Here is a 23,645-nt window from a genome sequence, read left to right as displayed (position 1 = left end):
GAGAAATTTTTTTCTATTTAATTTTTATTTTTTTATTATAATCAATATTTAATATTATTAAAATAATGATATAATAATTTAAGGAAATATTTTAAGGATCTTCATGCTTTTAATACACAGTATAGATAGATGGTTAAGAGTTTGATATAATCAACTCGTGTGATAGCCATTAAAATTACATCAAAACGACGGGTTAAATTTGCATGTTTCATCCTATAAAAATGTATTTTCTAGCTAGTATAAAATTAAAAACACCAAAACTAACAAAAATTAAATAGAAAGAAAACAAGCATACCAATAGAATATGGGAGGATAAATTTTTCTTCAAATCTTCTCCATCCAATGTGAACCAAGAATATATATAGGGAATGAAATGAATAAATATAAGGCTCAAGCTTGATTTTAGTCCATCTCTCCAAAAACTAAAAAACAGGAAATTAAACTTTTCTTATCTAGCTGGACTATGCAAATTTAACTCACAAAAAAGTTGGTTTTGTCATAGAGAGATCTTATTGTAGGGAGTTGCCATTTGTCTAACCACAAAAGACTCTTGGCCTTAGTTAGAAGCTGCTGGAATATATGAAAATAGGTCACCTGATCATTGACACAGCCAAGTTTGGCCATATAGTCAGCGAGCTGATTTGCTTCCCTGAAGCAATGTTGTATGGTGAACTTTGATTGATCGAACTTGGTAGCAATATCCTCAAGGCAGTTCTTGAATCTTGGATTGTCACACTTCTTGTTAATCACCATGTTAACAATTTGACTTGAATCAACTTTCACTATTATATCATTGAACTATATTAAGGAATAGAAGAAATTAAAAGTTTTGTTGAGTTTTCACATATGAGTATAGTGAAGTTTAATACTTTTATGAATCAAAAATTCTTTTTTGTAAGCTTAGAAATTTATTTTATCACATTATACTAACACAATTTTTAATTATCATTATCTAATTTTGCGCTAAAAGGTAATACCACTCCACACTCATATAGGTCCAATTCACAGCAAATAGCAATATGAATTGGTTTTTACTGAAAAAGAAAAGTTACAGTATTCTAAAAATAAATATGAAAAATGTAAAATATTTCACAGTCAAATCTTGGAAGAAAATTAACTTAAGAAGCACGCACGCATATATTGCTTTGGGTATGTGAAGGTGGATATATCATAAGGTGATGAATCTCAACAAATATATAGTTGTGGTGGTATATCTTATAGTAAAGATTAAAAAGGAAACTCATGTGCATTAATTAATTCCAACAAATCTATGGATCTAGTCTATGAAGCAAAAAATAACTCATAAATTAAAGATTGCTAATGAGTGACAAGGCAACGCTGCCGAGTGAATTAATAACTGCCATGCTACTATCTATCACCTTCTTCACATTCGGATTTATCTTTTGTTCCGTCCAGTTGGAGAACTCATCGATGAATGATTCTGTGTTTCTTATTGCAGAACTTGCGTACGATATAGCGTAAAACAACTGATATTCATCTTCATCACCAGTCATATCTCCTATTGCCTTAACACTCTGTTTGAATTGGTATACTGTAGTCTTCACGCTTGCAACACAGATTTTAGTAGCCATGGCTTCATATTGGGAAAGTCCCTTCTGTTTTAACAGATTCGATACAATGACAGAGGCGCTGCGTGCCCCTTTTATGGCTACTTTAAGGGCTTCTTGGCAAAGTTTCGTGGAGTTGGTTTTCACGGAAGAAGCATAAGGCATTAGTGTCTTCACACAAAGTGAAGGGTATGCGGTGATGTTGCATTTGGTTTTGATGAAGTTTGTGTACGCAGAGGAGTCTGTAGCCAGCGCCTGTGTTTGTGAGATGAATAAAACAATTGCCAAAAGGGGGGAAATCAAGGTTTTACTAATAGACGCCTCCAGTTTCTCGTTGGGATCAATAAAGAGAGAAGATGTAAATGTGTATTTATAGAGGAAGAATCGTATGGCCTATGGGTATCTCAATCCTTATCACTTTCTAAACTTTCCGATAATTCCTCTTTCTCTAGATTTCTCTAATTATTGGTTATTAATTTTTGTTGTTTGAATTAATTTTGACTTGGTTATTTGTTATGTTCCTCTTTTCCTTTAATTTGTTCGTTTTTTCATTTTATTTTACGCTTTTAACAATATAATAATTGATAAGGGTCTACTGAAATTTTAACATTACACAGATGATCTTTATTTTACAATATTATTTTTTATTGTTTTAAATTTTCACATTAATTATTTAATAGTCTTATTAATTATTATTTTTAATCGAGCCTCATAGATAATCGGATAGACATCCAACAGAGTTAATTAGGTTCCTTATTGAATTACTCCCACTAAGCATTAAATATCTAAAAATATTCTCAACTTCTATCTATTCAAACATAAGTATTTAAAAAAAATTAAGCCAGCTCGTAATAAAATTGCCCCAAACGTTTCAAATTATAGAAAGGAGTCCCTAATTTCCAGTAGTAGAGTTGTACAGGGCAAACCGATAAACCGCACCAAATCGATAAACCGCACCAAATCGAAAAAAGAACCCGACTAGTGGTTTGGTTTGACTTGGTTTGGTGTTTGAAAAAAAAAACCGACCATTATAGGGTTGGTTTGGTTTTAACTAAAAAAAGTTAAACCGAACCCAAACCGACCCGATTATAGATATACTACTTTTAAATTATGTTATACATAAAAATATTTATTAAAATGTAATTTATAAATATATTTTTAAAATTTTTCATAATTTTTGTTTTCTTTCTTACATTTAGATTTGAACTTGAGAAGCTCATCTAAATAATATACAAAAAAAGCTCATATTATAAAGTTAAAACTTCAAATAGTGTTCTGTCTCCATCTTATACATTAATATTTTGTACTAGAACTCTTTTTAAGAAGCACTGCTCTGTGCTTTTTATTAGATACTATGAAAACCCGAGAAATCCAAAAAAATCTGGAAAAACTGGAAAAAACCGAAAAATCTGAGAAAAATTGATATCGAAAAATCCGACTTTTATTGGTTTGGTTTGATTTATAGATTTAATAACCCGACATACGATTTGGTTTGGTTTGTAAAAAATCCGAACCAACCCGATCCATGTACACCCCTATCCAGTAGTAATAGAAAGGGACCTAATTTTTAAATCCTATTACTTTACGAGCTAGTTACTTAGATTTACGCTAGTTTGTAATATTATATTTTTTACCGTAATATTGAGCTTCGAATACATGAATCTACCTCTTTTAGATACATGTATCTGAAATATATATAAGGCAGATACATACCATGTGTGTCTTAAGGAATATAATTGAAAGTCATTAATTATAGAGCATGTCTAATTAAGTGATATAACTGAAAGTGATTAATTAAAAAGAAAATCACGCTTACAACAACTATAAAGTATATGACATATCACAACTCTTAAAAAAAAATCAAAATCAAAATCCCTTTTTTGGCGATTTAGAAAAGTTTAGACTTATCTCAGATTAATGAACTATTATTCAAATGTATATTTTGGCACATACATATACACTTAATTAGATGCACTGATAAAAAGTAAATACATATAATCGTAATTCAATAATGTGTCTGATACATCAATAATTTCAATCCGATCCAAGAAAATCTCTTTCTCATCTTCGTCCTCGTTAAGGTTTATCACAATTACAGCATCATTCCATTCGCTGAAAATTACAAATTATCTTTCTTTTTTATTCGTCAAAATTATTGCATTTTTGGATCCACGACATTTTTCGTATCATTGAAACGTTGCTCCTGCGTTTATGTTGATACTAAACATGATTCCATTGATGCAGGGGATATTTGTACATTGATCTTCACTAAGGTTGATGTTGGGCATATCCAAAATATTGCTAATCCATTATTTGCAGAGGAAAAGGGAAATAAAACATGAGGTTAATGGAGGTTGATGAGGGAGATAAAGAGTTGATTAAAATGAAATCTTGAATTGAGAATGGTTTAATTATGCAAATAACTAATTTAGGCTAACTTTTAGGGATATGTGTATCGAAATATATTTTTCATGGTACAAAACTCTAAACTGTGATATTTTATGTAATTGTTTGAAAGTATAAATAAGATTAATATATGTGGTAGTGATGTATGTTTAATAATGTAGTTTAGCCCATATTTTACTAGACTTAAAAGCTTGCCCCAAACTTTTCAAATTATTAAAAAGTTCCCGACTTCACACTTTTCCACTTTTCTACCCCTTGACGAAAAAGATTAAATCAAAAATAAAATAAAAGGAATGGCTATCTTTTGGCAAAATTAGTGTTGACGGCAATTGCGGAGCCAGGATTTTAAATAATGTTATGTCGAAAAATGGACAAAGTGTAAAATTAATTTCATCTTTATAAGAAAAAATCAATTTTAGTAAAAGAGGAGTCGCCACTTAATTTTTTAAAGAAATTAAGAAAACTTAATATAAAAGACTCTAACAGATTTAAGTCTTAAAAATTTAGAGAAAAAGGGTACGAGGTTCATATTACTATTTTAAGAAGGTTTTAGCACTTAAAATAGCCGCTAACATGCGATTATCCAACGATTTGAAAATTATTTGACTAACTTTGGGAAATATTAATTTAAAAGGAAAAGAAAACTTTGAAATTATTTTTAGAAGAATTTTTTTTTGATAAAGCTTAAACATTTGATTATAATATACATGTATATATATATATATATAAAGAAGTAAAAGTTTATCAATGACTAAGTAAATGTAGAAAATCATTTTAAGAATAAATTAACATGAATTGATTTATCCTTAGGGAAATTTAATTAAGTTAAATCAAACTAATCAACTTCTACGTTAGCATAAACAAACGTAAATAAATAAATAAATTATTATAACCCGAATTAAATATAAATGAATAAAGTATGAAAATTTGGTCCAACACTTAGTTTTTGTACGACTGGACTAAGTTATTGGACCATCTGCATTTTGGGCCTTAAGCCCAATTCCATTATATATCGCAGCTGTATATACGCTGCATTGAATCATATATACACCATATACCACGTGTTTTTTTCCTATATTTACTGTATATCACTATATATCATTTTATATCACTGTATATCAGACTGTATATACATTGTATACAGTTTTTATTCCCTGTAGCTGCTGCATATTACTGTATATATACTATATATAATGTTTTCCCCCTGTATTTACTGTATATCACTGCATATATACTGTATATAGTGTATATAAAGTATATATAACACTGTATACAGTGTTTTACCCCATGTATCTACTGTATATCTCTGTGTACATACTATATACAGTATTATATATACTTTATATACACTGTATATAGTGTTTCTTCCCCTGCACATACTATATATCATTGCGTATACCCTGTATACAGTGTATATACAGTGTATATAACATTATTTCTTTATATCAAATTGTATACACACTATATATCAGTGTATACGACACTGTTTTTCGCTTGTATTCCATGTATACAAATCAATATCAATATTCAAATCATAGATATTACCTTTTTTTCCATGTATCAATTTTCAGTCATTTGATCAAGATGATAGGAGACTCAAAACTCAACGATATGCAAGGATGAAGTCCAAAGATTGACTCGAATTGATATCACATGCACCAAAAATAAAATTACATAAGCATTTACTCATTTTAAACTAAATCAAGAAATATATCATGGTATTTTGAGTTATTAAATTGATGGGCACCCTAGAAGTGACTAACAACATGCTAACTAACTCAATTTTAAAGAAAGAATCAAATCAATTAGGCCATGAAGGTTCTAACTAAATATAACTTAAGCATATTTTATTATCTACATTATGTTAAAAGAAGATTTTGAAAACATGAAAACTTGTATTGTCAAGGAAAACTACTTGAAAAAATCATGAACAAAACTAAGTGTTTTCATTAGATAATCCTAACACATGCTAGCTAATTAATCCTAACACATGCTAACTATAAGAAATTTCTATCACTAATCTAGCTATTCTTGATACATGCTAACTAAGAAAAACAAGACTACAAATCAACTAACTATAAAACATAAAATAATATGAAATAATTAAATAAAATAAAGCTAAGAAAATATTTTATCTTTTTCTGGGCCACGAGATGGAGGACGATGAGCGGAAGACATTCACCACCATCCAAGAACTTGATAGAACTCCAATCTACAAAAAAGATAAAATAAAAAATTAAAAATTTAGACTCGAACCTTCGTGGGTTCGACGTTATAAGAACACTGTTCTTAGCCTAAATTTTGACTTCAATCTCCTATTTTCCTTGAAGAAAAATATAGATTGAAAGCTAGAAATTTTCACAACTTTTAGGCTGGGGACAAGAGTCCAAAAATCCTAGCCAAGTTAAGAAAATTTCTAACTTTGAGGTGGTTAAAAAACCACCCACTTCTTCCTCTTCTTAATAAGAATATAAGCCTTTATATAGGCTTTAAAAACTACAAATTTCCTTCTAATTTTCGATGTGGGAGTTTGATTTTTTTTTAAAAACGAAATTTTTTTAAAATACAAACTATAATTAAACTAACCTAAATATCATTCTATTTAGTTAAAAAATATAATCTATTTAAAGATGCTTGAAATTTTAAAGAAACTTGATAGCTAATTTGCGTTGTGGAAGGTCAAAATTGGGTGTCAACAAATAAGTGAGTTTAAAATTTAAATAAGTGGACACACGAGCTAGTCGAAGGGAATTCGACATCAACTTTATATACATAAAAAATTATTTTAACCATATATAAATAATATAATTTTCCGCCGAAGGGGGTTCGGATACCCCCTCGGCACAAGGTGGCTCCACCACTGGTTGAGGGTGGGTGGAGTGCCAACTTTTCTCTAGAAAGTCGGCATAATTGCTGAGGTTGGGAGTAGCATTTATGGATTGAGGTTTACTACGTTAGAAACTGTATTGTAAAATATTAAAACAGTAACAATAATCTCTGAAAGTAAAAGACAGAAACTGAAAATAAGAACAAAATCTAAAAAAAAAAATTATGTTAAGAACAAAAATCGAGCCTACTGAATGCAGAGTGTGTCCTTAAGGAAATTATTTCCCTTAACGTACCCGAAGTTTTGGAATCTTTCCTCCCAGGATAGAACGATTTATTCACCAGAATAGCGGTACAGCAAATTATGGTGACTGCGAACCATTCGAAGATAGTATATCACACGAGATTTTAGGAAGTGCAGAAAAGAAGAAGAAGAAGACTGTTTTTCAGAAAATTTCGTAAGGAACAATTCTGAGGATCAACAGAAATATATAGCATGTTTGCACCTTTTCAGAAAGGTGTCTGTTGGGAAAAGGTTGCAACTTTTCAAAAAAGTTGCAACCTTTTTTCAAAAAATCTGTTGAAAAAAAACGATAGAAAATGTTTTAAATTAATTCGGGAAAAAATGAAACGGTTCGGTCACGAGTCAGGAATTTTCAATTAATTAAATAATAATAATTAATTAAAAAAAAAGAAATTTGGTCCAAAAAGATTATCAATCAATCAAAGCCGAAGCCGAGCGACGACGACGAGACGCGAGGGGAGACCCTCTCCTTGACCCTTTAGCAACATGAAGGAGTGACTTCTATTTTTAAGTAGGAGACTTTTTCTTTCCACTACCTATTTGAGACAAATGCTTATTTCATAAAGCAAGAGGGAATAACTCATTTTTTCCTCCACTTCTTTTCCCTTCATTTCCCATTCAACCTATCAATTAAACCCAACATATTAGGAGTTGTAGCTAATGGAAAAAAGGGGATGGCCCGCCACAGCAATGGATAGGGGTCGTGGTGGCCATGGCATTAGGGTTCGGGGGAACTTAAACTTGGGTTCACATAAGGAGAGACAAGATAGCGTTTTTTGAATGTTCTTGATTAACACTCTAAGATTAAGGTTTTTCACTGTCTAATAAAATTGGCTTTATTGGTGTATCTGTAATTATCTTTCATTGAGAAATAATAAGAATTGGTTTACCTAAAAAATAAGAATTGGTGATTGATCGTGGATTTTTCTTTCCCGGAAGATTTTATACGTAAAATTGTGTGTTATTTTTTTCATTGTCTCATAACACATACATCTTTAGTCTTCGGCCCAAAACTAAAGTTAGATTGATGCCCTTTTTGTTGGTTTGTCGAGACAAGTTAAAATTTATAAATAGATATAATTCAGTCTTTTTTTTAATGTAATCACCCATTAAAGTTTGGGTGAACTTTTATTCCTTCATATCAATCAAAACAGGAAGGGGGCATAACCTAACCCCCTTAGCAAAAACAAGGATGAAGAGACAACCCTGATACATAAAGGGAAGTTTTTGGCTTTGCTAAGTACCAAAGTTTCCCTTTTATATGAGTTCAACTAACAAAAAAAATTGCCTTATCATATTTTATTCTAAAACTAGGCATTTGTCTCTTATGTAAATGATAAAGGCCTTTAGCTTCACAGGAAAAGTTATGATAATTGCAACACACAAAAGATTCACCCTTCATAGAAGTACTTTTAGCCAAAAAATCAGCAACCTAATTTGCTTCCCTGAAGCAATGAGTAGTTATTGCATTAGCTTGGATCAGAATTAAAGATCTATCTTCAATAATATTTTTTAGCCTTAGGTTATTGGATTGAGCTTTTGTAATCAATTCTTTTATGATGGGAGAATCCAGGTCTTATATGAATCTTGTGAAGCCATTCAGTCAACACCATTTAGCAGCATAGTTAGCAGCTAGAGCCTTTGCCTCATTGTTACTCCTGCAATCGATATATAATGAAAAAGCCATGATAAAATTTCCTTGATCATCTTTGACTATACCTCCAATTCCTGCTTTACCGGTCTCTTTGATAAAGCTTCCATCTGTATACACCTTTAAGTTTACTTGAGGAGGCTTTTCCCAACAATTTTTTTTTCATATTACCATAGGCTTTATTCTTTCAATGATATCACAAATTCTAATCCAAGGCATATCCAAGTTGCATTAGGAAAAGTCAGACCAACAGTTACCTTGAGGTTCCATATGATTTGACGTATCATTCTACTATACAAAAAGTTCTTTTGGTCTCCATATTTACAAGAGTACCTACTCTTCCATAGTTCCCAGATAACCAACATTGGGATTACATGAATCACCATTTTATGAATTTTGTTTTTAGCTTTCAGATTCCACCAAGTATTTAGGAGAGTTCTGATGGTAGAAATCTAATGGAATATGCCCAGAGGTCTTCCAAAAAAAATTTCAAAGATATTTGGCAGCCTCACCTTCTACAAAGACATGTTGAATGGTCTCTATTTTGGAATCTCGACAACAATAGCAGAGCGATGTAAGTTGATTATGTTGTCTTGTATGTTTGTTTAAAATTTCATCAAAGGGAATTCTTTCTTTTTGTATCCTCCAAGTATGAAAAGATATCTTAAAAGTGAGATTTTTAGTCCAACATTTCTTCATCATATCATTTTCTTGCCTTTTGATTCTGGTCTCCATCCATGCTAACCTATTAGAAAAACAACCATCATTAGTAAGATTTCATATAGGAATATCATTTTTATCATTTTTAGCAATTCTGATAGAACTTATATGGTGCACAAATTGTTTTGGGAGAAGGTTATTGCGTTTATCAATATTCCATGTCCAGTTACATATAAACGCAACCACTTGAAGTTTATCAGATTTGATAATATTATCAAAATAACTAGACAAAGGACGAAGTTATGTCCAGTTATCCCACCAAAAACTACTATTTTTATTATGAATATTCCAAATAATATTATTCTCAGTATCTTTTTTGATCTTCTTCATAAGTTTCTGCCATTCATGAAATTTTCCTGATCTCCATTTCTTTGAAACAACATGCCCTTTGGTGTAATACTTATCTTTAAGAGATTTAGACCAAAGTGAATCCATCGTTCTAAAATTCCACCATCTCTTTGTAGCTAGAGTATTGCACACATCCTGCAACTTTCTTATTCCAACCCCTCCTTCTTCCACTAAAAAGCTCAAATTGTTCCAAGACACCCTAAGTTGCTTTGTTTTTTCATTAGAAGATATTTCTCCATGAGGAACAAAGTCCCTTTAGGAGGACACACAACAACAAAAATATGAGTTGGGATAGCCTGAAGAACATGTTTAATCAAAATTATTCTACCACCATAAGACAATAACTTAGCCTACCAACCACTGAGCCTATTTAACATTTTGGAGATCATATCGTTAAAGTAACTAATATTTTTTTTACCAATATAAAGAGTAACCTAAATAAGTGAAGGGAATTTTTCTTTCTAAGAAACCAGTGACGAGCCTGAGTCTATTGATTCTGTAGGTAGACACTTTAGAATTAGTAAGAAAAAAACTTTTCTTATCATTAACCAGTTGACCAAAGTTTATCCGATACTTCTTAACAACCTTCATAATGAGATTAATAGAATCAGAGTTACCATTGTTAAAAATAATGAAATAATCATCATGCGCTAAGAGGTTAATGCACGGTCCATTAGAATTCATGGAAAAAGGAATAAAATTATAATTGGTAATTAACTTGTTAAGCATCCTGGACAGGACTTTAGCGTCAGGGATGGGATAAATGGTCCCCTTGTTTCAGATCTTGTTCTGAGTTAAAAGATTCAGTTCTGGTACCATTTATTATAATGGAGTATCAAGCACATGAAATAAGTCTCCAAATCAGATTAATAAAAAGATTAGAAAAATCAAATCTCTTTAAAACAACCAACAAAAAGTCCTAAGATTATCTATTATATGCTTTAGTCATATCAAATTTAATAATAACACTACCACCCAATGAGAGATGCCATGAATGATCTCTTGGGCTAATAACACATTGTCCATAATAAACCTCCCCTTGACAAATCCGCTGTGATTATCAGAAATAAGTTTTTGCAATAGAGTATTCAACCTTCTGAAAAAAACTTTATTAATAATCTTAAGACAAAAATTAGAAAGACTAATAGGTCTTAGATCAGAAAAGCTAGTAGGGGAGTTAACTTTGGGAATAAGGAAAAGACAAGTATGTGAAAAATACTTGGATAGTTGCCTTCTCCGAAAAAATCTTGAACAAATTCAATAACATATTTTTTAATAATATGCCAGCATTTCTGAAAAAACTTACCACTAAAGCCATTTGTTCCTGCTGAACTATTGGGGCTCATATTCATTATTGATTTATGAATCTCATCTTCCTTTGGGTAGGTGTTAAGCATATAATTATCTTCAGTGTTTATAATAGACGGGATCACTTAAAGGACATTTGGATCAATATCAATATTTTGTTTCTTGAAAATCTTCCTGAAGTGTCTCACTGCTAATCGACCAATTTTATCACTACTATGAAGCCAACTTTCCTTGCTATTCTTGATTCTATGAATATGAAGTCTTCTCCTCTTATCCCAGATAACACTATGAAAATACTTGGTGTTACTATCACCTTCTTCAAACCATTTGACTTGAGACTTTTGCTTTAGTAAAGAGTCCTCCATAGCATGCCATCTTATATATTCAACATGGGTCTTGTTGAGATCTTCTCTGACTTTATCACTGTTGTCAATAAGCTCCAATTCTTCAAGAATTTGAACTTTATCATCTCATTCCTTGACATTGTCAAAAACGTTACCAATCACTCAACTTTTTGCTAAGCAACTTAAGTTTTTGATGAAGTTTCCACATAGCATTACCATTAATATTAGTTTCCCAAACTTTTTGCACCAAGTTCATTAAATCCTGTTGATCAGCCTAAAAGTTCAAAAATATGAATTACCTAATGACCATGTCTTGATTATTATGACACTTCAGTAAAAGAGGTCTATGATCATACCCTGTTCTGACCAAGTGTCTAACCATATTGCTTTGATAATTTTGTTCCCAAAGATCATTGATAAAGATTCTATTCAATCTTTTCCAAATTCTAAACTTAGGTTCCCGATTGTTACACCAAGTGAACTTAGGTCCAGTAAAACCTATGTCAAACACTCTGTATTGATCCATACAATTGATAAAATCCAAACTCTTATAAGTTCTATGTGGTCTACCTCCCAATTTTTTGTTAGTGTCTATAATAACATTGAAGTCACCTCCAATGCACCATGGACCATCAATAATACCACTAATATTGGTGAGACTTTCCCATAGATCTATTCTTTCTGCAGAAGTACATTTGGCATACACTGCAGTGATAAAAATATCTTGAACACTTATATTTTGTTGGAACTTGACAGTGATTTGCTGCTCATCCTTAATGATATTACTCATCTATAGATTATGGCTGCAGAAGCACCACCATTTTCTATTATCAATAGTAACACATTCCGTGAAACCCAAAAACCTCATGTAGCCCTTTTATCTTGTTCTTGTTGACTTTGGTTCATTAATAGCAACAAAATTTGAGTGATTGATGTTGATCAGATTTTTCAATCTGTGAATATCTTTTTGGGATACTACTCCCCTTATATTCCAGAATATAACACTAATCATAAAAAAAAATAGGATAGAATTCTTGTTTTGACTCCTTCCCTTGTAAAAGGGAGCAGTCTTCTCTCTTAGTTTTTTTCCATTTCTTCTATATAGACTTCTTCCCCATTTGATCGGAGACAACCCTTGTTTGTCAACTACCTTTTTCAAATGAGTCTCGACAATACCTTCTTGATCTTCTTCTATATTACCTTCATCATTGATGTTTCTAGGCTAGGAGGAAGAGACTCTATCAAACTATCTGCAACCTCATCATCAGATGCACCTTCTATTTCAGCAAAAGATTTGTTAATCTCAGAATTCAAGTCCACAATCAGTTGTATGCCTTCACATTTTTTTATTCTAAGACTGAAGTCATTGGAAATAGCCTCTGTATCTTTTTTATTTTATTTATTCTTGCTGCTTTTTTGATATTCACGATTGCTACTAGAATAGTCTTCTTGATGGTTCTGATTGTTTATTCTAGACTTTTGATTTCCTTTCTCAATATTGCTGTCATTGTTACTCTACTCGTTGCTGTTATCACTGTTATCTTTCTCAATATTGTCACTATCACTACTAAAAAACTGTCAAAAAAATGACGCAAAAAAACGACGGACTGCGTCATTTTTTTGGTCAAACTCGATGGAAAAGCGACGCACTCACTTTCGTCGCTTTTTTGCTTGACTCTTTTAATAAAGCGACGGACTACATCGCAAAAAGCGACGGACTGCGTCGCCCTTAAATTTATTTTTTTAAAAAAATTTAAATAAAAACAACGGATCGCGTCATTTTATTTTTAAATTTTTAAATTTCTATTTCAGAAAAGTGACGGACAAAGGGTCCCGTCCGTCGCTTTTGTTCTTGATTTTCTTGAAAATTTTCAGAATAGTGACGAACATAGGGTCCCTGTCCGTCGCTTTTTTTCTTGATGTTTTTGAAAATTTCCAAAAAAGCGATGGACTAAAGGACCCTGTCCGTCACTTTTTCTGTAATATTTTTGATAGCAGAAACCTACCGTTTCTGCTACCTACTTGCAATTAAAATGTAATTTAATAATAATCAATACAATCCAATCCAACACAACTAACCAACCAACAAAACACACAATATACATCATAATAAACATAATTAAACAGTCAAAATGAATGAAGTCATAATATTTGAAAGTCTTTCAAATTTAACAACTTAAAGTTCATATATTATCCTACAATAATTCAACATTTCTAAAGTGCAAGTTGGATTTTTTTGGACAATTAAAGTACAAACTAATTTCAACAAGTAAACCAAATCAAACCTAAGTGACAACACTGGATGGACACAAATTGATCTTGCAAGAAAATCAATTTTGTCATCAGTAAGATCAATTAATGTTGTCACTTATGCTAAACTAACACTTTATCATTAAAGTACACTCTAAAAATTCAAACATATCCTAAGAAATCAAACAAATCCTAAGTAAAATGCAAGTGTTGTACATTGAATAAAAAAATATAATATATACAATAATAAAAATTTAAGAGGAAAAAATACCTTGACTTTTTTCAATTAGGCTGAGATGGAGGGGTTGGTGGCAGTGGCTTGGTGGCGTCGAATATTGAAATATTTAATTAGATTTTACCCCTGTACTTAAAATTTAATACAAAAATATTCAACCTTAATTAATTATTTCAAGTATCCTAAGTTTAAGTATCTAAAATTGAGAATTTATACAAACCAAAATAATTTCTAACTCTTAATTAAAAAAATTCTAAAGTTTAAGTTCTAAAATCTAATTTCAAGTAAAAAATCCTAAAGTTCAAGTTCGAAGTTCACAACTTAAAATTTACATGTATATCCTTAAAAAATTCAAGAATTCTCAAGTTCAACATTTCTAAAGTTCAAGTTGGTTTATTTCTAAGTTAAAGTACAAACTTTCAAATTTCAAGTATAATTAAAGTTCAAGTATCTAAATTTGAGAATTTATACAAACCAAAAAAATTCCTAAGCATTTCAAAAATCCTAAAATTCAAGTTCTAAAATCTAAGTTCAAGTTAAAAAAATCCTAATGTTCAACTTAAAAAATCCTAAATTCCAAGTTCAAAATTTAAGTTGAAAGTTCACAATTTAAAGTTCATATATCCTACAATAATTCAACATTTCTAAAGTTTAAGCTTAATTAATTCTTAAAAACCACAATTCAAGAAACCAAAGTTAATAACTTCATGAAAAATATAAATAATTCACAATTTCTAAAGTTCACAACCTAAGTTCAAATAAGTAAATGCTACACCAAAAAAATTCTAAGTTCAACTTAAAAAATCCGGCCTAAAGTTCAAGTTCAAAGTTTTAAATTCAATACAAGTTATGATTAAGTTCTAAGTTGTAACTAGAAGCTATAAATAAGTTCTAAGCTTCTAACTTCTAATTAACTTCTATAATTACTTCTTAAATCTAACGTTTAACTTCAACAACACTTCAATTCAAATAAAAAAAATACCCAAATTTACAATCTAATTCAAAAAACCAAATTCAACTAAAACCCAAAAATCTTCATTCACTAATTCACAATTAAATGTACAAACTAGCAACGCTAGTAACTTTATAACTTCAAAAACACTTCAATTCCAACTCAAAAAAATCCAAATCACAAACTAATTCAAAATACCCCAATTCAAAGTAAAACCCTAAAATCAAAACTATAACTTTTTGTTCACTAATTCACAATCAATGTTACAAATTAACTATGTTAACAACATATATTCAACAATATAAATGAAATAAATTAACTAACAATTCAAATTTTTCTCAATTTACAAAAAAATAAAACTCTATCTAAGTTTAACAAGGAGAGAAAAAGAGAAGAGAGAGAGGGTCGGACGGAGTACTTGAGAGAGAGGGAAGGACGACGACGATAGAAACGCCAACGAGCTGTGGCGGAGGTGGAGGTGGGCGTCGGGGTCGGGGTTTAGGGGAGGGGATCGATGAGAGAGAGAGAGAGAGTTAAGAGAGTATACAAAATAAAAAAATAGGAGAAGCTGTGACTGATATTTAGTAGGGGGCGACGGACAGCGTCGCAAAGTCCTTCGCTCCATTTAAAAATTTTTGACCAAAAAAGCGACGCCGTCATTCGCTATTTTTAAAAAACAATAAAAAATTATAAATAATAAAATAAAACTTTATAAAAAAATATTATAAATTAAAATTAAAAATAAGCGAAGGACTCCGTCGCTTATTTTAAATTAAAAATAATTATTTTTATTGGAAGCGATGGATGGCGTCGCCGTTTATATTAAATAATTAATTATTAATTAAAAATATTGTTGACGCAAAAATCCGTCAAAAAAAGCGACGGGCATAGAATCACTGTCCTTCGCTTTATTAAAATAAAAAATATAATCGACGGACGGTGTCCCTTTGTCCGTCGCTTTTTACCATCGACGCATTCCGTCGCTTTTCTTTCCGTCGTTTTTTAATCATTTTTTAGTAGTGTATTTCCTTGCTCCATGTTGCTATTGTTTAGTTGTTCGAGGTTGTTTTTATCAACTTCATGACTGTCAATTTTGGATGATAGATTCAGTGCATCCTTCTGACTGGTTTCTTCAACACTTTTCTCTTGATCATTGTTATCGTATCATGTCTCATATGTTGTTCATCCCCTCTAACTATCTCCTTAGGATTTAATTTATTACCATTCTCTACCATGCCATCATCATCGTTTTTGTTCTTTTTTATAATAATATAATTCTTCCTCCCATTATGTTTTTTGAAAAAAACCTTATTTTTCTTCATTGGAAGCTTTTTCCTTACTCTTTTCTTTTTCTTAGTTGTTTTGATCCTTTGATTAACTGTAAGGATATCTTCAGTCTAACCTTTTATCTCTTCATTTTTCCTTTCAACATCACCATTTCGTTCCTCTGCTTGTCGCTCCTCTGATTTACTGTTTTCAACAACCTCTTGGTTGTTAATCTGCTCCAAAATATTGTCATTGCGTGTTTCTTTTTTCTCTTGTATTGTCTGAACTTCAGCTTCCTATTTTTCTTTTGCCTCGGTGCTTTTTTTTTTCCAGCATTCCTGCATTGAATAATAGAATGACCAAATTTTTTGCAATGCCTACAATATTTTGGCGTGTTTTCATAATCGAACTTCTTGGTGTAACCTTTCAAAGGACTAGATTCATTCTCCAACCCAACATAAACAGAGTTAATTCTAGGCTTAATTAAATCGACTTCGATCCTAACCTTGGCCATACTAGGCCTAGTTCTGCAATCTGTAGCGGCATCCGTAGAAAGTGGAGTAGCTATCGGTCTTAGATTTGTTTGATGTAGTTCCATGTAAGACAATGAAAAGGTAGTCCTGGTAGTAATACCCACACAAGAACAATGGGAGAATCCTCATCCGTCTTAAAATTCGGAGATCATTTCTCAATCCACATCACTTGCCCTTCAATTTTTATAGATCTTCTATCCACACATTATTGAAATCCTCTTCATTGTTGAAATCTATAAACACAATCCGAAAATCATAAACACCTACTTTTAACATATCTTTTACTGAAACCTTTTTCGCAAATTTAGATCTGATTTTTTCAATTTAAGGCCGAGTTCTTAAGAATTTTCCAATAAGGGTGAGCCGACATTCTTCGACCATCACACCATAGTAGTCACTCGCCTTGAAGATAACTGCAGGCATAACATTATGGGTGGAGTATCTAGCTTTGACCTCTGGGTTTCCATGTCGATTGAGCTTCGGATGTAGATTTTGATTCGGCCAGATTTGAACAGCATTGGCGAAATTCAATCTAGGGATTTTGATTTCTTCAGGAATACTTGTTACAGGGAGGGGGATCTGTTTCTCAGGTATAGGCATCGGCGGCATGCCGTCCGGCATCCCCATGAGACAGGAAGAGAACAAAGAAACCATTAGAGAGGGTGACGATAATGTGTACGGAGATAATTTTTATAGTTTATCAATCTTCGAAAGTGTATCTTCACATGTGTGTCCAATATTATAGAGTTTCAAATTTCACAAACTTAAATGATACTGTAATGAAGGTTCATCTATGGAATTTAAAATTTTCTTGTAATGACAATTTTTGAAAAAGAGTCAAAAAATGAACATTGATCTACAATAACGCAGACAAGAATAGCTGAGAGGAAATCGATAATAGTATCCATAAATCCATTTGTGTCATAATGGCATGACACGTCTAAAAAGAAGAATCAGTGAAAAAATAAGAAGAAAAATAACAACCCAAATAAAAGAGTGTAATAATAATAACACTTGTTCTTCACAACCCCGCAGTGAATGGCACACCAGTAGAAGGCAACCACGCCCGGCCAGCTATAAGGCTTGCAACAGTATACTTAGAAGCAACATTCCCATTCTTTATGACATGATAACCAGGCCACTTCACCCTATACCTTGTCGAAGCCGCTGGTCCAATATTACCATATTCCGCATAGTACAATGTACTCAAAGCAAAATTAGAATCTAACCAAGTCAACCAGCCTGCTCGATTCACCAAAGTGTCTAAATAAGTCTTCATAATAACCGTTCTCGAATATTGTTGCCACGGGCGTCCTAAATATGTTTGAAACGATCCAATTACTGGAAGAAGATCGGAAGCTGCCATAATCCTAGAGTTGTGAATTGAAATTGCTGTGTTTTGAAAAGGATCATTTCTTCCTTGTGCTGTGATCACGTTAACTTGTCCCCATAAAGGTTTACGGACGTAAATCATGCAATTTTGGAAAACAACTGCGGCGTTGCCAAAGATGAAATCTATGGTGCCGTAAATATAACATGATTTGTAGAATTGTCGTTGAGATTGGACAAAGAGAGTGTCTTGGTAGCCTTCAAAACCACAACCGTAGAACACTGATAGATCGGATGCTGATCGTAGAGCTACTGCTTGGCCGTTTTGTGGCCCTGCCGTGTTTCGGAATGTGATGCCTCGAGCAATGAATCCAATCCCATCCACCCCTAAATTAAAACATCGTCATTTTAAATTATTAACTTGTAAAAGAGTGTAACCAACTCGATGTTATATATAAGAAGTTACACTGTTAATAGAGGAATTGGATTCGTAATTAATTCTGTGGTTAGAATAGAAAAGGTAATGTTTTTATACTATTTGATCTTTTTAGCGAAAAGTACTATCATAAATTTTCTAATATAAAAACTTTATCAAGTACCATATGCTTATTATTTTAGTTGCAAATTTGCCAACCCCGTTTCTGAATCTCAGACAACATGTTCGTATGTCAGAAGGATTCCTTTTTTTGCATTCGAAAAACTAAGATCTGACATGATAAATTACAGTATATTTTAGGAGTTTGAAAATGCAGATTGTTCCCCTTGAGAACAAGCCTAGGAATTGTTGCACGTGAAAGGAATTTAATGCAACAAAATGATCCCCCAAAATAGCATTGACATTTAGCTTTTTTTTTTTTTTTATAAATCAAAATCTAACATGAAAAGTTATACGGTATTTTTAGTAGTTTGAAATCAAATTGTTCCCTCGCGAACAAGCCCTAAAGAAGAATGATCGCACGTGAAAATTATTGAATGCAACAAAATGACCCGCTAAACTAGCATTTGACCTTTAATTAGCTTAATTTTTTTGTTTTGTACTTTAATCTTTAGACAATTAGTAATATTTTAATAATAAGTAGGTCACGATTCTGCCGATGACAATATTAGGGAGGTGGTTCACTCCGATATTAGGAAAAGATATGTCAATTTAGACTACTTAACAGTTAACTCACATTCTGTCTAATCTTCCCTAGAGTCTGTTTTGAACGTCAAACTTTAACCAAGTAGAGAGAGATAACAAAATTTACAAATCTACATCTTCATAAGCATATAGCTCAGCCTTTTTGATGGAATTATGTATTATGATTCTCCACCTTATTATGCAATGAAGCAATATGCATTAGGTACAAATGGGACTAAGTATGGTAGATTAGTCTCATAGAGTCATAGTCAATGTACTATGAATATTATAGCTAATATATACAATTAATAACATATCTTTATCCGCAAAAAGGAAGTAGAGCACAATCCCTAGACATTTCTCAAAATTTTGTTCACTCATTGATTAGTCACTGAAGTCATTCTAGATCATTGATTCGTCTTATTCTAAGCCATTCTAAATGGACTTCCTCCTCCTTTTTTTTGTAGTTTTACTTTATGCCAATGAACTAGAAGTAGATAAGTTCTAGCCTTAGTAGATGCTAGCTTTTCAATTAGTCCCTTGCATGATGCAATTGCAACTATGCATTAATCAATTTCAATGCATGAAAGATGAAACCGTAAATATATACAAGGATAGAAAACACAAAACTGAAAACGAAACAGAGCGGGAGGGAGCTCGAGAGTAATTACCAACAGTTGCAGTACTGTAAGTTGTGAAACCAGCAGCAACACTGCGGCTTCCTGTGATTATAGTGTATTTCAAGCCATCACCAACTAACATGATCTTATCCATTGTAGGACCTACCAAAATATTCTCCTTATAAACACCCCTTTTGATATATATAACGATTCTCTGATTTCCAACTCTCCTCGACGCTGCATAATTTATTGCAGCCTGAATTGACCGAAAACCACCCGATTTATCTTTAGCCACCACATAATTGGCCTTCGTAGCCATCAAGTCTATCGACGAGGTTTGCAACAACTTTCTTTCACTAGTCGTAAGCCAATTGGGAAATCCACCAACTTGTGTTGTATTTTCCGCGTCCATGAACTCCCCGTTCACAGCTAAACAATTACTAATCAACTGAGAAACGTTAGTGGATAAATTCGGCTGGAGGATGTTGGAAACATTGAGATCATTCGATCCTGATAGACAGGTCTCGATGTTTGTCAACGAGGCGCTTAGCCAAGTTTGTGCATCAAAATCAGAACAAGAACTTGAATTCGACTTGATGCCATCGAGACTACGGTTCAATTGGAGGATAGTATCATCCATGAGCTTTTCACAATCCATCCACACTAACTTCTTGCGTTTTCCCCTGCAATTTTGGCTTACATTCTTTGCATGACTCTGCACCTGAATGACATGATCCATGGCCACTTGGACCGTCATGGTTCGAAACTCGGATTTATTTTTGGGTTTGACATCACCGGATGACATGAAGTGATTACATGGATCAGGATGAGGAGTTTTACTACACCACCAATTTATGTCATGATCACTTGTTTCTTGATCATCAGTATTGGACAAGGATTGATTTAGGAACAGAGAAAGAGAACAGAGTATAAGGAGTAAAAAATTGAACTTATAAGTTGACATTGTGTTGTTTTTATTAAGGTAACGAGAGGAACTAGGAAACTAAAAACATTTAACTTGTCGATAGAGTTAGTGACTTTTTATACTAGTAGCTAGAGAGAAACTGGAAGAGAAGTGCAATGTCAAAGGACAGTTGTCTTCTGAAATATTTTGGGTGGAAAATTCAGAGTTCTAAGAAAATGAAACCACAAATCATGAGTAATCAAATCAAACTTCATTTCATATTCAAAATAGTGGAGTACTGAAGTCCTTTCTTCATTTTGAGATCCTTGTTTTGTGGATCACTAAAAATGCACTCAATATTTAAATAGAGAGTGGCTAATGCTATTCTCTGGTTTTACGCTGAATTCATCAGTTTTAATTAATGTCACAATTATGAATTAATGTAGGTTGACCTTGTTGAGTTGCTTAACGTGACAATTTGCGTCATAACATTTCAGTTAAGATTCAAATTACGACATTTCATTAGCGCAAAACAAGAATTGATCAGTAAGTACATTTGATGATGATAATTAATGCTGGAGTTGGGTATGTAATATGATTAATTTAAGCGTTATAATGTATATAGAGTGGACACAAAGAAAGCCAATAACATGTCTCGAGGTCCGTACATGTGATGTTTTAATGTGCAGTTTAAGGAAGAAGCTTAGCTAGTATTCTCCTTAATCCCTAAGCAGATGCTTAAACAGCTATTTCTCAAGGGATGCCCATGTGCTCCTAAGTTCTTCGTACTCAATTCGTTGTGAAATTCCAAATAACATGGATGAAGAAAATCTCAGTTCTTCAATCGTTTCATGGTGTTCGAATCAACTTGTGAATTTCTCTTACAGACCTAATTACACTGGGTTGCACAGTGGAGCCCCTTTAATTTTGTGAGAAACCTTGTTGCTTTTTTAATTGATGTGGGCTATAGGGTTCTAAATTTATTAGTTAAAATACACACCACATATTAATGGGATTTATTAAGGTGAACTTTATTATACTTTTCAGTTAAACACCTTGCCTAATATTTGATTACCCGAACGACCGTAAGCTGACATCACTTGTAAAATAATTCGCGAAGTAAACATCAACTTCATACAGAAAGTCAAGCTTTAATTTGTGAGAAACATTTATGTAGCTTCATTATGTTGTTTATGACTTGCAAGAATGCGAAACATGATTTTAAGGTGATTGAATGTGTTTAGAGGATGATTTCAATTTTGAAAGTTGAGAAGTTTGCCCAAAGTCAACATTTTAGGTTAATGAGCTCAGATTTGAATTCTAACTACTCTGTTAATTAGGTCCGGATGGTAATATTAGACTTTATTGGATGGTTTGCACAGATTTTGATGCGGTCGATAGCAATAATTCTTTAGCAAGGGTTATGTTTATAGGTTTGATTGAGATAAAGACAAGTATTTTGGGCCAAAGACGGATTAATTTGTGTTATGCATTGCAGTTACTCAACGTTCAAAAATGTGTCATGCGCATCTAGGTACAATTCTTTTAATGGTTGTGGTGGTAGAAAAGTGGTGGATCTAGTGAGCTTTCATAGAGTGAGACTATTGGAGTAGAGCAATTGTGGCTAATGAGAATAGATCTCGCGGTTAATAAGTGTGAAGGTCGATTACTAAAGGAGCTACAAGATGTTTCACTTATTTAGTATGATGGAAATCGACACTGAATTCAATTTCGAAGAATCGATGAGTTTTTACTATCGCTATTGATACGACTTTACAAAGTAGGTGGACTGAAAGGAATAATCATATGATTTACCAAAAATGTTCTAATCGAGAACGATGGGTGATTTTCCATAAATAAATACCGTCTAGGACACTCGAAGAGTCATCAGTTAATTAGGGTATTTAAAGTGGTGGATCAATAGTAGGTTTTAACAAGTTCAAGTTGTAAAGTGCATTTTTGATAGGGGTGGGCATAAATATCAAAAAATCGGATTGAACCTGATTAATTTGATATTTCAATTTTGATTCTTCGATATTTTGGTTCGGGTTCATTACATTTTTAATATTTTGATATTCAGTTTTCGTTAATAACAGATTCAAGGTAATTCTCACCCAAAATTAGAACCCCTCAAAATCAGGTAAATTTCATTTAGTAATTTTGAATTTGTATTCTATGAGATAATCTCACCTTTTGTATTTGTGTCATTTACTTTCAAACAATTCTACAATTTCAGTCAGGCTTAACCAAAAGGACCTTCAAAGAGTTATGCTCTCATGATAGACACGTCTCCATTGAAGAGGTTAACACGAAGTATACTATCTAATGTTCAATTTTTTGGTGATCAATCATCTTTTGCCCTGTATATCGCTCAGGCGATGGTGAAAATGCAAGCCGTGTTGTTCAGATGCAAGCAGAGAGCCGAACCATCAACATAATGATCCCAATGCAACAACTTGAAAAAGATTAATATTCTGTATAATTTTACTTGTATTTTGAAAGTCAACATTTGTATTTGTATTACTGACAATGATATGTATCATTGAAAGTAAGCATTTGTATTTATATCTTTGAATGTTATCATTTGTATTTTGAAAAGTTATCTTTGTAACCACTTCAATATTGTATCTGTATTCATCTGATACCATGTGTTTGCATTCATCTTTACAAGTGTGATTGTATTTATATTTTGAAAGTCAATATTTATATTTGTATCACACAAGGATATGGTATTATTGAAAGTTAGCATTTGTATTTGTATTTTTGAAAAGTTATCATTTGTATTATAAAAAGTTATCATTATAATCATTTCAATGTCGTATTTGTATTCATCTGATACCATGTGTGTTTGTATTCATTCTTTTTAGGGGTGATTGTATTTTTATTTATATCACTGACAAGGATATGTATAATTGAAAGTTAGTATTTGTATTTATATCTTTAAGAAGTTACCATTCGTAT

At 32.1% G+C, this 23,645-nt stretch overlaps 2 protein-coding genes across 2 annotated transcripts; both read right to left on the bottom strand.

The window, feature by feature from the left end:
* Positions 1–1,223: 1,223 nt before the first annotated feature.
* LOC129894617 (uncharacterized) lies at positions 1,224–17,338 on the bottom strand. Its single transcript, XM_055970301.1, has 4 exons — positions 17,114–17,338; positions 16,315–16,411; positions 12,676–12,809; positions 1,224–1,961 (listed from the first exon to the last, which is right to left on the bottom strand). The coding sequence occupies exons 1-4, from the start codon at positions 17,336–17,338 to the stop codon at positions 1,308–1,310; spliced, it is 1,110 nt and encodes a 369-aa protein (XP_055826276.1). The 3' UTR covers positions 1,224–1,307.
* A 345-nt stretch (positions 17,339–17,683) lies between these two features.
* Positions 17,684–20,778, bottom strand: LOC129895960 (probable pectinesterase/pectinesterase inhibitor 59). Its single transcript, XM_055971754.1, has 2 exons — positions 19,832–20,778; positions 17,684–18,427 (listed from the first exon to the last, which is right to left on the bottom strand). Exons 1-2 carry the CDS (start codon positions 20,742–20,744, stop codon positions 17,733–17,735), a joined length of 1,608 nt encoding a protein of 535 aa, XP_055827729.1. The 5' UTR covers positions 20,745–20,778; the 3' UTR covers positions 17,684–17,732.
* Positions 20,779–23,645: the final 2,867 nt, after the last annotated feature.

Source organism: Solanum dulcamara, chromosome 7 (genome assembly GCF_947179165.1).
Source record: "Solanum dulcamara chromosome 7, daSolDulc1.2, whole genome shotgun sequence".
Classification (NCBI taxonomy): Eukaryota; Viridiplantae; Streptophyta; class Magnoliopsida; order Solanales; family Solanaceae; genus Solanum; species Solanum dulcamara.
The sequence above is the reverse complement of the archived record's forward strand: the minus strand, read 5'-3'. Positions and strand labels throughout refer to the sequence as shown.